Source organism: Phoca vitulina, unplaced genomic scaffold (assembly GCF_004348235.1).
Source record: "Phoca vitulina isolate PV1807 unplaced genomic scaffold, GSC_HSeal_1.0 scaffold24, whole genome shotgun sequence".
In the NCBI taxonomy this organism is placed as follows: domain Eukaryota; kingdom Metazoa; phylum Chordata; class Mammalia; order Carnivora; family Phocidae; genus Phoca; species Phoca vitulina.
The window spans coordinates 17,034,063-17,050,797 of NW_022589727.1; the positions used below are offsets into that span (position 1 = coordinate 17,034,063).

Below are 16,735 nucleotides of genomic sequence, written 5' to 3' on the forward strand. Positions count from 1 at the left end.
AGCTCTGCATAAACACACACACACACACACACACGCACACAGAATAGCACAGTTTTGACTGAGTTTTGCGCCCATAAATAACTTATCAGGACTGTTAACAAGAAAAAAAACTGATAGGATGAAGTGGTTTCGATTTTATTTTTATATTTATTCTCAGGTAGAGTTTCTAGGGAAGAGTAAACTGAACCAAAAGTGAGAAATAGAAAATAAAGGGAGAATAAGTTACCTGGAAAATCCATCAGATTGATGATCAGTCTTATTTTCAGGTTTGCCTCTTGCAAATTTTGCCTAATTAGGTAAATGGAAGAAAAAAAAACTATGTCACTAAGGGCATTTGATACCATATGATCTGTGTAGAAATAGTTTATCATACCCTAGTTAGAGTTATTTTAAGAAAATAGTTTTGTCCTATACAGTTTACCAAACATTATCTCACTTGAAATAAAGGACTCCTTATATCATATGGGTTACTTGGGATCTGACCTCATTTTTCAATTTTAGTTTTACTACTTAAGTGTTAATGTAAAAGTTAATGATTCTGTTAAACACCATAAAACTCTATCCTGTGAGGGCAGATTGGTGATTTTCTCCTCCTGTAGATCTCTTCCTATGCACAAAGTCTCAAGACAGTCCAGCATCACCCAGTCTGTTAATATCAATGTCATATGTAACTTCCCCATGAAATGCATCAGCACTGACCAAGGGGTAGACCACACAAACTACTTGGAGTTGCAGGTGCCGGGGGGTGGGCTCGGTGCACTCACTAGCTAGCTGAGAGCCCTGGGTTTTATACCCCAGCCTGACAATGTGGCATGAGTCAAGGTCTGTGCCTTGAAATAAAAAAATGGTAACTTGTCCCAGACCTGAGGGGTCCTTATCATATTTTAGACACATGAACATCACAATCAAGAACACTGAGGTCCATTATATTATAATATGTCAAATAGACATAGATAATAGATAATTGTAGCAATATTTTCCCCTAAACTTTATAACAGTTTTTTCTATATTAGCACACCATATTTATCACTTTACTGTACAATGAACCCACAGGGGGTGCTAATTGGTCATTAATTAAATTTTAGCCTTTCAACACTTTTGTATTCTCCAGTGGCTTTATCTGCAATGAAGTATATAGTGTGGCCTTTTTAAAGTGCTGGAAATTCATGTCAGCTTTACTGTGCTGTGGATATAAACGGGTGAAATTCAGCCTGAGTGAACATCATTTCAGGACCGTTATAATTCCTTGTGACCCAAAGCTTACTAACCTTGGACCAAAGCCTACACATTGGAAAAATATTCAGTAAAGTACATTATTTTAATATGACCGAACATTCTGATAGACTAGATTCCTCTTGAAAAGAGAATCTGATTGCTTTGTTTGAAAATTCTAGTGGGTTATGGCAGTTCTTCAAAAAACCACTAACACAGTGGAATGAACTTTCTGAGATCCATCATTCAGTAATAAAAATATTTTCAAACTTAGTTTTCTTAGGGGAAGAATCCCTTTTGCCTTATACTCCCCCAGTGAAGCGGTTAATATAAAACTATTAATGATTAGCGTGGTAGCACTGAGAAATTTGCTGAGAATTCCAGAAGGCGTGGATTTTTTTTAATGTTTAATAGGTATATTTCACACTAGTGCAAAGGATATTGAAGCAAAATAGAATTTGCCTCAAGAAATTTCTAAACAAGTAAAATAATGTGAGATACGGGGCCGGTGTCAGAACCATGTAATGTGGCTTCAAGATTTTGAATGCAGGCCATCCCATTATGGGGATTTTACTTTGGTGATGAGTTAATCACAACCTCCCAGTGTGTCCAGCTGTTAAGGAATAGCTACTGCACATTGACTTTCACGATAACTATAATAGCATTCGGAAGAGTTTTTTGGTATTTTTATTTTCTGTTTTTAAACAAAGTACCCCTTTTGTTTAAAGAATTTACCCTTAAGAGTATTAGAATTTCAGGGGCGTCTGGGTGGCTCAGTTGGTTGAGCATCTGGCTTTGGTTTTGGTTCAGGTCATTGTCAGGGTCCTGGGATTGAGCCCCCTGTTGGGCTCCATGTTCAGTGGGAAGTCTGCCTGGGATTCTCTCTCCCTCTCCCTCTGCCCTCCCCCTCTGCCCTCCCTGTGCTCGCTCGCTCTCTCTCTCTCAAATAAATAAATAAATCTTAAAAAGATGAAAGTATTAGAATTTCAATATGAAAAAAGCTTCAACTAAATTATAGTTAATTTGTTTTCCTTTGTACTGTTTCCACATTTACCAGTTATAACCTAAAGGTAACTTTGACTTTCATAGTAGTAGTAGAAATTTAGTACATTTTTATATTGTAAACATTCAGAAAGCTCCTTTATACAATGTCATGTTTGATTCTTACAATATTTACTGTGAGGCAGGTTGGCATTTTTCTGGTGTTGTATAGATAAGGAGGCCAAAACTTAAAAAAAAAAAAAAAAAATGGAATTTCTAGAGTGCATAAGCTAATATCAGACCTAAACACATAGTAGGTGCTTAATAAATGCTGGTTAAATAAATGAATGAACAAAATAATCAATGAAGAACTGCTTCAAATTCTTTGTGGTGTGAGGTCAGATATAAATACAAGACGAGAAAGTAACTACAACATGCCTTCTAACCCAAAATAGTCGAGATGAAAAGAAAGCAGACTTGGGAAATTCACCGTGATGGTGTCTGTCATTATTCAAGGAAAGAGAAACATGTTAAATAACGTAGAATGCTCTCTGTCGCTGAACCGTACACAGATGTGTAATACACAGTTGCCAATTACTGAATGCCAAGAGGTTGATGCTTCTCATTAGTTATATATGTTTTTAACTGAGCCAAAAGATAGAAAAAGTCAAGCAGTTCTCACCCCCCACATAAATGGAAACCACTTTTCCTTCCGTCTGGCTTCAGAAACACGTCTTGATTTCCTTGAGGGAGATGATGACTGTTCTTTAACTGGTTGCGCGTCAGCTTTTTCCTCTGATTTGAGAGGTGGAGTTAAGTGTGAACTGCTTAAGAATGCACTGTTTTCTGTTTAATTTGGCTGCGGAAGATGGAATTCATTGAGCTCCGTCTGTTCAAGTGAACTTTAAGCAACAGTAAGCAAAACATTTGTACTTCTCTCTGCACACGAAATAGAAATGTGTCTGGCGAAAGAGACAGCATGGATATAAAGACCCTTGGAGGGCAATGGAGGGGTGATAACAACTTCTTATCTCTAATGTTGGCGCATCCGAAGCATTAAGGGATTGTTGGGAAGAGTGAGCCTCTTTTTTTTTGTTGTTGAAAGTGAGCTCTGATATCTGGAATTCATCTTAATACTGTGGTAAGAAATGTGCACCACCAACTCTTGCTCCCCACAGCTGCTATCATTAATGGGTGACCACTCTTTTCCCTCATAACTTAACTGTTAATGCATTTAATTGGTCCTTCTAGAACAATTTGGAATATTACAGAATTTAAAAGCATCTGTGAATTATAAATAATTTTAAAGTTTACATTTCTCTTTTGAACACACAGTAAAGAGTATACATTTTCAAGTAGTTAAGTAAGTTTTATGACAAAGACGTGAATTTCATGTGGGGCTGTTGATTTTTACAAAAAGTATGAAAGTTATATCATTAAAATTGCAGCTTTTCTAAAACTGTTGACATTTCTATTGAGAATGAAAGGAAGCAATTGTGTAATAATGCATAATAGTTTATTTAGAATGACCGTATCCTTTAGCCATCGAAAACCATTGCTTTAAAAATGTGTTGTGTAATTTGGTTAGATGGTTTTACAAACGGTGATGTAAAATTGTTACTGTGATAGCACCAGGTTAACACGAGACCTATCTCTGTCAAACACACGTGACAAGACACTCTTCTCTTTGGTACCTAACTTCTCTTAGTCTTTGTGCACAACTATATATTCCCCTCGGGATTCTCCGTTTCTCTTAAGGTGGCTCAGGTAATTAATGAATGAAAAAAGGACTCTGAACTCTTTTTAATATGAAAGTTCAGAACTGCTCCTATAGGGCCGTGCTGGCAGAAATAACCATTTTAAGCCGATGGAGGAAATAACCTGGAAATTTACGTGGGTCTTGTGTTTTAACCTATTGTTCTACACTTAGAAGATCATCTTCTAAATGAACTTATCTTGAAGTTAAGCAATGCAATGACCGTATTGCTAGTGTTAAGAGAGGTACTTTGAAAATTACATACTTGGCTTCAGAATTACATAGCAAAATACTTGTTCCAAGGTTATCTGTCTGTAAAGACCCAAGATTATATCTTATGTATGATAATTTAATACTTGGAACAAAGTCAGCATGGATTTATGGTCCATTAATTTTTAGATATCACCAACTATTTATGTTTTATTTTCTTGATGGCTGAACGTACAACGCTTAAGGCACTGTAGATTTCCATTGGGCCAATCCTTAAAGCTAATCTTCCAGTGGTTTCATTAAAGGAAAGAAAATGTTAAAATATGTTTATACTATATGCAGAGAACCTTACATGTGGAAACATAAATGCATGCCACACACGTAAATCTTTTTGTTTACTTATGCAGCTTTCCTTCCAGGGATGATAGGTGCCCCAGAAACATTCACTAATCTCTGGAACACCCCAGAGGGTAAGGAACAAGAATTATTATCTTCATATTGCAGGTGAAGTACCTAGGTAGGGCCAGATTAAATGACTTGGCGAGGTCTCTCTCTAAGTCAGTTATGAAGCTAGAAATAAAACTCCAGACGCTTGACTTTTCGTTCTCATTCTGAGTCATTGTGCTCCTGAAAACAGAGGCACCAGACCTGTCAGTATTTGTGCTTTTCTTCACTTGAAAAGTAACCATTGGTGTAAATCCTGTCCCTGTTAAGGAACCTTGCTGTGTGGCACTTGCACACACATGATACTGAGTCCCCGAAGGGCAATTTAGAGAGTACTCTGCCGTTACAGTGCATGAGCTCAGGTAGCAGAAGGATATCAGCAAGCCAGCTTCTTGAGGGCCCAGCCCTGTGAAGAATGAAAAATGTCAGAAGTTTCCATAACTTCGGAGCTTTGGATAATTTCTTTGACATCTACAGCGATTCCCTCCATCTTATTTTACTTTCTTCTTAATAATTTCAGATGGTCCGTATTGTTACAGAGTCAAATTCTGAAAGGCATGCTGCCTGCCCTCAACAGACACGTATCCTAATGCTAAGACGCGCTTCATGGTGCAAAATAAGCATTGGTATCACCTCAAACCTTTCTGCATATCCTCTCTTCCTACTTCTTTGATATTATTATTATTATTATTATTATTATTATTATTATTTTATTGGCTACTTCAGTTAGACTCGAAAGCCAGAGTGGCCAGGACCCTCAGCCTTTCTCTGCTGGCAGGTCGGGTCCCTGACTGGCAACTGATGGGCCCTTCTGGGGGTTGCTCGTCCGTTCGTCCCCAGTAGCCAGGATAAAATCACATCCACATGCAGTCTCTGCTCTCCTCCCCAGCTTGGCACATAAGGGGCCAATGGCTTTAAATCACAGAGGTACTTTGTGCTCCGGTGCCTTTTTTTTCCTGTGCACTACCTTCTAGCGTGACTTCACTTCTCTGTTAGTGAGCACTTTCCCCCATAAATATGACCGAACAGGTGTTGCTCTGCCGCTGAGTTTCCAGCTGTCGTCCTCTGACACAGACCCGGCCAAATCTGTTGTTTCGTCCTTTTCGGCAGACTGGAGAACCATCAAGCCTGAGATGGAGGTCTTCCTTGCAGGATATGGCAGTTTTGTTGCCAGAAGATGGTCGGGAAAGCCTGGCTGGCTAACAAAGACAGGCCTTCAGCGGCTGGGTGTAGTTCCAGTCCTGCATCCCCTTTGGCAGGAGCACAGAGGCTGCTGCAGGATGGCCAGCCAGCAAAATTAGGAAATAAGGACCTCTTTTATTTACTCAGGCTGCTGAATCATGGGCATTCCTGTCTGCTTGGAGAAAAGTCAGGCGGCTCTACTTTCCACTGAAAGTCTCAGGAGTGTTGGAGACTTTCATCTTGGAGTGTTCACACACTTGTTTTAATGTGCTTTATGGAAATGGTGAAACTCAGCAAGTACAGTTGCTGTAGAAAAACATCTGCACTAACTATGCACACACATTTGCATCTTTAAATAGACTTGGAGGCCGCGGAGCTGGTTTCCAGCAAAGTTTCTTTCTCCCCCCCGCCCCCTCCCCCGGCTGTAAGAGCTACAGTTCTCTGAGAGTCACCTAGTGTGAAGTGATTCCAAAAATTAAAATGTAACATGGACATGTTAAGTACTTCACATCGAAATGCAGAAAACCTGCCATTACATAGAAAGACATTCCTGTAAGTAGCACTTAGTCAGTGCCGAGGGGAAAAAGAGAGTTCGAGTTGATTCAGAAACCAGCTCTGGAAGAATCCTCCATAGTTTCTTCCATGTGAAAAAAAAGAACTTGAAAGTGTTCAAATCTATATTAGCCATCTAAACATAGTCTGCGTGGTGACTGCCAGAAAGCTGAAGTTCATGGGGACAGGCAGCTTTCGAAGACTTAGGTAGACCTCAGAGAATATTGGCCACACCACCATCACCACCACAAAAGTCTTGGGAGACTGATACCCTTGGAGCCGGGACCAACCCCACTGGGAGTTTTGTCACTGAGTGCTTTGTGTGTCCCTGGAAGCACACATCCGTTTATAGTACTAGCAAATGAGTTTTTTTTACCATTTAGATTTTAAAATAGAAATCAGCCTTTCATGAAACCTTTATTTATTTTTCTAAAAGTAGCATTCCCTGCTCAAACTTTTTACTCTGCTCCGTCTATTCCATCCGCCAGCCTAAGCCTTCTGAATCCTGTACTCTGTTTTCATGTATTTCAGTTACAAAGACACATCATCTGTGATTTTCACTTTCTTTTCCCCCAAGACCAAATAATAGGGGTCGGAGAGACAGAAGAGAAGGTTTCCAGCTCCCTTGAATCCTGGTTGAGTAAAAACTTGATCCTAACCCTCAGCTCACTTGACATGTTGAAATTTACAAGCTTAAGAGAACAGTTATGTAATAGGTAGAGTCAGGCATGGCCCACAGACAAGAACCTGATTTAAGAGTGGTATCAGGGATTGCACACTATTTATAGTGGTCGATTGCTCTGTAATTCTTTGTACATTTGTATAATAGTATATCATGCCTGGACACAATCTGCAATTTAATAGTAAGTTCATTTGCTAAATTTTTAGGGTCAGTAGTTATTTTCTTCGAGTCTAGATTCATGACAAATTCTGATACACTGTTTTCCCAACTATACCAATGAGATGATGTGTTTGAAAATATTTTTCAGTGCAACAACAGGATATAAGCCTAAAAGATAAATGTGAAATATAGATTTTTACCTAGAAAGCTGAGCAAATTTAATAAATAACAATTGCTTTCACTTAAGAGAAATATTTTAAAACTTTGGTGTGTCTTTAGGTGCCTTACAGTTTTTTAAAAGGAAAGCTAGAATCACCATTGAGGTTTTTTTTTGTTTTGTTTTGTTTTAAAATTTTAAAAATCGTTTTTCTATCTGTCTGATGGTGAGTTGAGCTTATCTGTCTATGTTTTTTCTACGCATTCACCTTTAAATTTAAATCAGACCCACAATTATCAGACCCTTTCTTACGCTGGAAACATGTTGGGTTACAGACTCATATAAATGAGGATGCAAAATCATGCGATTTTCAACTTGTATTGCGAAGCTTTGTTGCCGTGGGCAGAGATCCAGGAATGGTGTTTGCTTGTTTTCTCAGAGTTAGATGGTTGCCATCTGGCATTGATAGTGAGATGGTGTTGTCATCAGTTTCTAGATGCAGGAAAGGAATGATCCTCATCTGTTTCCTGTGGATAAGCAAGAGGTTGATAATCTAGTAAAATCTTGTTACCTTAAAGAAAGCAGACGTGGAATTTGTTTACATACTGCTTGCCAGTTTCTACTTTTATGTTAATAATATAGCTTGCTAGTGAACTTGAGCTTTGAAGAATGTAAAAACTTATTTGATCACATTCTAATCGGATTTTATTAGAATATCCTAATAATATTCTAATTGAACCTATTATCCTACTAGGATCACTATGCCCACCAGTTCCACTCGGTAGTCTTTACTCGTCTGCATTTCTGAAAAATCTTGCTCTTTTGCAGAGTGAAAAGCTTTTACAGTTTCTTCTCGTCTTGAATGATAGATTGTTTTGAAAAGCAAAAAAGAGGTTTTACAACCTACTTGAGAAGGTCTTATTTTCCACTTGGATGTTAAGAAAGCAACAGAAATAGGAGTGCACGTTTGCCAAGAACATAGTTAAGAAACACCTAATATAAGGTAGAGTTGCTTTATGGATAACTTGCTAAGGTTATATCTGGCTTTCAGTCTTGTTTGTCTTCTCTTTGTTACTCATAAATCTTTCAGCATTTACCATAATCATTTATCACTTTTCCTGTTTCCAGTTTTTCACAAGTCGCTTTGTCTCTGCTCACCTCAAAGTGCAGGTCCTGTTTGGCTAAGGAAGTTCATGCTGCTGAAGCTTTTGCAAAAGGAAGAAATGGTGGGCCACCTCTTGAACTTTCCAAACAAAATACACTATTACAATCTGGCCCTTGTGAAACTCTCATTTTTTCTTGATCCTGGCTGATCCTAGCTACATGTAATATCTAGCGGTACCCTACTAACATTTAATAATCCATTTTCTGGCCTATGGTATTCGAATCTTTCAGTTATTGAAGAAAGCCTGGTTGTCTTTCATTACACAAGACGTAATTATTATTGTGTTTTCTGTCTTCCTCCATGTGCTTACTTTTTAATATTTTTTTGCTGAAAGCAATAAGGTCTGTATCAATAAGAACCCCATAAAAGATTTTGGTCTTCAGAATTGCCTTTTTATAGAAAAACAAGCAAAATGCAGAGGGAATTTTTTATTAAATATTAGACATCTGGGTTGACTGCATTAATTTTAAATCATTCCTGTAATATTTCCTCTTTTCATTTGGTTCTTCAGATGCTCACATAATATGCAAATCATTTTAGGATGAATACAGAAGAAACATTAAATATATTAAAATCTGCATTTTAATAAAATTGTCGATGCGTAATATATACCTTGCTTCTAAGGAAAAATGATAAAAAGTAATAAGAGGGGTAATTGAGACATAGAACTATTTAATATCTTTTTATATTTTACAACCCAGTAAAAAGTAAATGTAGAATAAAAGCTTTGGGCTCAGATTTGAAAGTGTTCCACTCAAATATTTTGGCCTCCAGTTCCCCCCCCCCACTCCCAAAAGGTTCTAGATGGTCCAACTGTTAATGGACTTTTTGAAATGGTATGGTAAACTTGTTCTCGAGTTCTCAGCACGTAAGATGAATTGTTCCCTTGCTTCTCATTGCAGATGGAGTGGATGTTGAAGATGATCCCACCTGCTCTTGGCCGGCTTCCTCACCTTCTAGCAAGGACCAGACTTCCCCTAGCCATGGAGAAGGATGCGATTTTGGCGAGGAAGAAGGTGGCCCTGGACTCCCATACCCATGCCAATTCTGTGACAAGTCCTTTAGCCGCCTCAGCTACCTAAAGCACCATGAGCAGAGTCACAGTGACAAACTGCCTTTCAAATGCACCTATTGCAGTAGGCTGTTCAAACACAAGCGGAGCCGAGACCGCCATATCAAACTCCACACGGGGGACAAGAAGTACCACTGCAGTGAATGTGATGCCGCGTTCTCCAGAAGTGATCACTTGAAGATCCACTTAAAGACTCACACGTCCAACAAGCCATATAAATGTGCCATTTGTCGCCGTGGGTTCCTGTCCTCTAGTTCCTTGCACGGACACATGCAGGTCCACGAGAGAAACAAGGATGGGTCCCAGTCTGGCTCCAGGATGGAGGACTGGAAGATGAAGGACACTCAGAAGTGCAGTCAGTGTGAGGAAGGCTTTGACTTCCCGGAAGACCTCCAGAAGCACATCGCGGAGTGCCACCCCGAGTGCTCCCCAAACGAGGACAGAGCGGCCCTCCAGTGTATCTACTGCCACGAGCTCTTTGTGGAGGAGACGTCCCTCATGAACCACATGGAGCAGGTGCATGGCGGGGAGAAGAAGAACTCTTGCAGCATCTGCTCGGAGAGCTTCCACACCGTCGAGGAACTGTACAGCCACGTGGACAGCCACCAGCAAGCCGAGTCGTGCAACCACAGCAACAGCCCCTCTCTGGTCACAGTGGGCTACACGTCCGTGTCCAGCACGACTCCGGATTCCAACCTCTCCGTGGACAGCTCGACCATGGTGGAAGCTGCCCCCCCAATCCCAAAGAGCCGGGGCAGGAAGCGGGCTGCTCAGCAAACCCCTGACCTGACCGTCCCCTCGAGTAAACAGGCCAAAGTGACCTACAGCTGTATTTACTGCAACAAGCAGTTGTTCTCGAGTCTGGCGGTTCTGCAGATTCACCTGAAAACGATGCATTTGGACAAGCCAGAACAGGCCCACATTTGTCAGTATTGCTTGGAGGTATTGCCCTCACTCTATAACCTGAATGAACATCTGAAACAAGTGCATGAAGCTCAGGATCCAGGTCTGATTGTTTCTGCCATGCCTGCCATAGTCTACCAGTGCAATTTCTGCTCTGAAGTTGTCAATGACCTCAACACCCTTCAGGAACACATCCGATGTTCTCATGGATTTGCGAACCCTGCCGCTAAGGATAGCAATGCGTTCTTTTGTCCCCATTGCTACATGGGGTTTCTCACTGACTCTTCCCTGGAAGAGCATATAAGACAGGTCCATTGTGACCTCAGTGGCTCCCGATTTGGGTCTCCGGTGCTCGGGACTCCGAAGGAACCGGTAGTAGAAGTCTATTCTTGTTCTTATTGTACGAATTCGCCAATATTCAACAGCGTTCTTAAGCTGAACAAGCATATCAAAGAGAATCATAAAAACATTCCCTTGGCCCTGAATTATATTCACAATGGGAAGAAATCCAGGGCCTTGAGCCCCTTATCTCCCGTGGCCATAGAGCAGACATCTCTTAAGATGATGCAGGCGGTGGGTGGGGCACCTGCACGTCCAGCTGGAGAATATATCTGTAATCAGTGTGGTGCTAAGTACACTTCCCTGGACAGCTTTCAGACTCACCTAAAAACTCATCTCGACACTGTGCTCCCCAAACTGACCTGCCCTCAGTGCAACAAGGAATTCCCCAACCAAGAATCCTTGCTGAAGCATGTTACCATTCATTTCATGATCACCTCAACCTACTACATCTGCGAGAGTTGTGATAAGCAGTTCACGTCAGTGGACGACCTTCAGAAACACCTGCTGGACATGCACACCTTTGTCTTCTTCCGGTGCACACTCTGCCAAGAGGTTTTTGACTCGAAAGTTTCCATTCAACTCCACCTGGCTGTGAAACACAGTAACGAGAAGAAAGTCTACAGGTGCACGTCTTGCAACTGGGACTTCCGCAACGAGACTGACTTGCAGCTCCACGTGAAGCACAACCACCTGGAAAATCAAGGCAAAGTGCACAAGTGCATTTTCTGCGGCGAGTCTTTTGGCACCGAGGTGGAGCTCCAGTGCCACATCACCACTCACAGTAAGAAGTACAATTGCAAATTCTGCAGCAAAGCCTTCCACGCAATCATTCTGCTGGAGAAACACTTGCGGGAAAAGCACTGTGTGTTTGAAACCAAGACTCCCAACTGCGGCACGAACGGGGCTTCTGAGCAGGTGCAGAAGGAGGAGGTGGAGCTGCAGACCTTGCTGACCAACAGCCAGGAGTCCCACAACAGTCATGACGGGAGCGAAGAAGATGTGGACACCTCGGAGCCGATGTACGGGTGCGACATCTGTGGGGCAGCCTACACCATGGAGACCCTGCTGCAGAACCACCAGCTCCGAGACCACAACATCAGACCCGGGGAGAGCGCCATCGTGAAGAAGAAAGCCGAGCTCATTAAAGGGAATTACAAGTGTAACGTGTGCTCGCGAACCTTCTTCTCTGAAAATGGCCTCCGCGAGCATATGCAGACCCACCTGGGCCCCGTCAAACACTACATGTGCCCCATTTGTGGAGAGCGGTTTCCCTCCCTTCTAACTCTTACAGAACACAAAGTCACGCATAGTAAGAGCCTTGATACTGGGAACTGCCGGATTTGCAAGATGCCTCTCCAGAGTGAAGAGGAGTTTTTAGAGCATTGCCAAATGCACCCTGACTTGCGGAATTCCCTGACGGGATTCCGCTGCGTGGTCTGCATGCAGACCGTGACCTCCACCTTAGAACTCAAAATCCACGGGACATTCCACATGCAAAAGACAGGGAATGGGTCCGCCGTCCAGACCACAGGGCGTGGCCAGCATGTCCAGAAACTGTACAAGTGTGCGTCTTGCCTCAAAGAGTTTCGTTCCAAGCAAGATCTGGTGAAACTTGACATCAACGGCCTGCCATATGGTCTGTGCGCTGGCTGTGTGAATCTTAGTAAGAGCGGCAGCCCAGGCATCAACATCCCTCCCGGCACGAATAGGCCGGGCTTGGGCCAGAATGAAAATCTCAGTGCCATTGAGGGTAAAGGCAAGGCGGGGGGACTGAAGACTCGCTGTTCTAGCTGCAACGTTAAGTTTGAGTCTGAAAGCGAACTCCAGAACCACATCCAAACGGTCCACCGAGAGCTCGTGCCAGATAGCAACAGCACGCAGTTGAAAACTCCACAAGTGTCGCCAATGCCCAGAATCAGTCCCTCCCAGTCGGATGAGGTAACTTGCCTTTTTACTATTTGCTCTTTAACTTCCTCAAGAAACCCTTGCCACTCGATGTGTCCACTTTCCGCAGCTTTATTTATTGTCATGTGCCGAGAGATGCTTAGATTGAAATGCAGTGGGTTTTTTTTCCCCCCCATAGCCATTAGCCAGCAATTACTTGCTTCTTGATAAGCAGCATTTTGGCTTGAATGGTGCAAAATAGGACTAATTCCAGTCTCCCTAGGATATTGTCTTCTCTATGACTGAAGAGATCAGCACTCATGCCAGCACCACTGAGATCTGGAATCTCAGCATAGCTTCACCGCGAGTTGAAATCCCCAGCTATGACTTGTGTGTATGGCAGAGAGATAATGACATAAAAGTAGGATGCTATGGGCCAACATGCTGGCTTGGAGTAAATTAAAAAGAATATATATATTTGTGGATAACAAATTGGGTAGGGGTGGCTTTATAATTCCATGTTGTTAACACTCACTGTTTCTCTTTGTCTTCTGGGTGGTGAGCAAAATATTTTGCACAACAGGATTTTTTAAAAGCCCCTACATTTATCAAGCGCCACATGCCCAATGTTCCATTTCAAGGCATCCCCTTAAATATCCCTGAGTCTTCACTCCTAGGGTTTGGGTTTCAAAATTAAAGTGGATTTTTTTTTCTTAGTTTAAGAGTGGTTTCATGCCTTCTTTGCCATAATGAGTATGAAAAATAAGTTCATTTACAACGAAATAGTTTTATGTCACCAGTCCTTGAAGCTGAGCAGAGGATGGCTCATTTTATTATAATTTCTTTATGCTTTATCACCTGGTTTCTAAGAGTTCTTTCTACTTCCCTACCTGCCCCTATTTGGAGATCCAGCCAAATGAAAACCCCAGGGAGATCCATCTCCCTTCAGTTTGGGGTCACTGCATTTTCCTTATCTTGTCTCAGCACTCATACCCTCTTGGAGGACCCCCTGCATGTCTCCGCAGATAGCCATCAGTCAGCTGGTAGGGGAGAGCTGGGAAGACTGACACAGAGCCCATCCTCCTGAAATGTGGCATCTGCGTGACAGGCAAGCTCCCAAACTTTGAAGCTGCTTTCCTTTCTCTCCTTCCAAGTAAATCTGCACCTTTCTCTCATTTAAATAAATGAAGTCCTTTCAAACTGATGAAGACAGCTGGAAGAGCATAGTTTTGGTAATGGCTACTGGCTCATGTGTTGGATCAAGTAGTTTCTTTTGGTAGTTCTAATCAGATGAAATGAATAATTTTTTCCAACTTTTTGTTTCAAACATGCTTAAACCTATAGAAAAGATGAAGGAATAACACAGTGAACGTGTGTTTTTGTGTATCCATATCACAGATTTACCGGATATGAACATTTTGTCATATTTTTCTCTCTCTGCAAACTTTTTATTAACCTGAACCACATGAGAGTAAGTTTCAGACATCATGATTTTCCTAAGAAGAAGGACATTTTCCCATTTAACCATAATATTATTAGTTAAGGCAATTAACAACATCAGTTAAAGAAATTAAATAGATCTATAATGTCTTCTATAAGATGTCCATATTCATGGACATTTGCCCAATTGTCCCCAAAATGTCTTATTTTTAAAATGCTTATGGACAAGAATTTTAGAAAACATTTATGCAGAAAATTACTTCTCTCCCCCCCTTTTTTATTTTGCTATGCTTAACATATAGAGAGGAGTTTGTATATTCATGTTTAATTTAAATGGTGCATAAAATTGTTTTGAAATGACTGCATTCGTGTGTGTGTGTGTGTGTGTGTGTGTATGTGATTGTGGTGGTGTGTTCGCTTAAAATCAAGCAAAATCGGGCTCTTGTTTCTTAGTAGATTGTGGAAAGGCATGTGCCTGTTTCTTCTCTGTTGCTGGCTTATGTTTTCTGATGTTCCTAAATTGCTATATATTATTACACTACTTGAGGTGAGATTTATTTTTTAAATGAAGGAGGACATATGGATAGTCTTTACATGTTAATTTGGTTAGAGTTACTTGCTTAGAGAACTTATCATTAAGGGGTGGTCAAGTTTTTAATACTAATACCTAAAATCTTCATGATGAAGTCTAACTATATCCTGCACTTAAATAGAATAATGCAAAAGATATTTTTGAAAGTACTTCTTAATTGTAATTCTTTTTTTAAGATTTTATTTATTTATTTATTTATTTATTTGGGTGAGGTGGGGCAGAGGGAGAGAATCTCAAGCAGACTCTGCGCTGAGCCTGGAGCCTGACACTGGGCTCGATCCCACAACCCTGAGATCATGACCTAAGCCAAAATCAAGAGTCAGACCGACTAAGCCATCCAGGCACCCTTAATTGTAATTTTTACAATAGTGTTTTTTAAACGCCTAGATACCAAGGCTTAAAAGTGACTCTTTACACAGAAGGGTACCTCCTTATTAAGGCTGATTAATAGGAGCTTGTAGCACTGTCCTTAACTGACCAGATACTAGGATTCAGTTGTACATATTTCCTTTGTGCTTCAAAAGTTGACTAATTTGTTTAACATTTTCATCATTGTTATTATTTTTTCTTCATTACAATATTTAAATCATAAAATTTCATGTGCTCACTTCCTTTCTGATAGTCTCTGCACTTAAAAATGTACAATAGGCCATATCATTTGGACTTGACATAGAAAATTATCTAAACATATGTGGAATTTTGCAAAAAGGAGCCCCAAAATAATGCATTAGCAAGAAAAAGACATAGAGTAAAAATTAATTTGTTTACTTTCTTTGTTAGTCAAGTTAAGCTTCTGTGACTTCTCCTATGTATTGTGTAAATTTTTTACCATGTAGGTAAAAGAGAAGTTATTATGTAAGTCTTTGCCAAAAGACAGGTATGCTGTGTGGGAATAAATTTTATCACAAAAAGAAGTACGGCATGTATGTCTCCTGACTTCGAAGTCCCAGGCAGGAATGAAGGACTTAGCGCTGTGGGTGGTATTTTCATCTCTTCTTCTTGCTGAGGATTGAGACTTCAGAAGAGAAAAGAAGACCATGGGACATAATAAAACCCGGATACACAGATATTGTCAAGAACAAGATTAGATTTTTTTCTGGACTTGACTTGTGATCACATAAGGGTATTGGTAGACACTGGAATGAGTATTTCAAAGACTGAAAAGAATGCTTTTTGGCCGAGACTAGATTACCTATTTAAAAGGGATTTAGATATAATCTAGGGAAGGATAAGTACTGGATAAACGCATGCGATCCAAGAAATGGATGAAAGACAAGGCACATGACACTTACGGAAAGATAATAGTAGGTAGCTGTCATGTAATGGAGAAATTTGGAATTGAAGACAAAAGATCTGAATGTGAACCCCCCTTTTCTTCTGCATAATGCTTTCTGAATTTGTGAACATGTTTTCTTTGTGCCACAATCCTATAATTATCAATCTAAATTTGCTATGGAGTCTTTGTTTTGAATAAAATATTTGGGGGAACCTATTCATTTCCCTTTGGCTCTCAGAGATCGAGTATGATATACATTTATGCCTACCCTCCGATACCTACAATGATTCCGTAAATGGTGGAGATAAACTAACACAAGAATGCTGGCCATCTAGGTTTTTTCCCTACACGAAACACCTCGCAGAGTTCCTGACATTTACTGTGTGTTGAATAAATGTTAGTTCTTCTTCTGGAGTTCATTGCCACTGGCCCAGCCTGGTCAGGTTCTGCCCCATTTGGACCTTAACATGTTTTCTTACGATGACATTAGAAGCATGTGTCCTTCTGCTTCCATTTCTCCAGGATGTCTAATAGCCGGGTTTCTTCAAGGGGTTATTTATTCACATTTCAGCTCACACCATCCCCGCCAGTCCATTGAAATTGCTCTTGCAGGGGTTTCCAGTTGTGTCCGTGTTGCTGGATGCTCACACAGTGCCACAGAATCAGAACCAGAAGGGACTCTGGAGACCATCTGATGAAGCTGCCTCATTTTACAGGCAGCAAAAC

At 40.8% G+C, this 16,735-nt stretch overlaps 1 protein-coding gene across 4 annotated transcripts in view; it reads left to right on the forward strand.

The window, feature by feature from the left end:
- Positions 1-16,735, forward strand: part of ZNF521 (zinc finger protein 521) — a 271,861-nt gene that overhangs the window by 104,557 nt on the left and 150,569 nt on the right. For all 4 annotated transcript variants that reach the window (XM_032421453.1, XM_032421450.1, XM_032421451.1 and 1 more), the window contains one exon: positions 9,403-12,755. In XM_032421453.1, coding sequence (XP_032277344.1) covers positions 9,843-12,755 — 2,913 coding nt within the window. In that variant the 5' untranslated portion in view covers positions 9,403-9,842. The remainder of the gene's footprint in view (positions 1-9,402; positions 12,756-16,735) is intronic.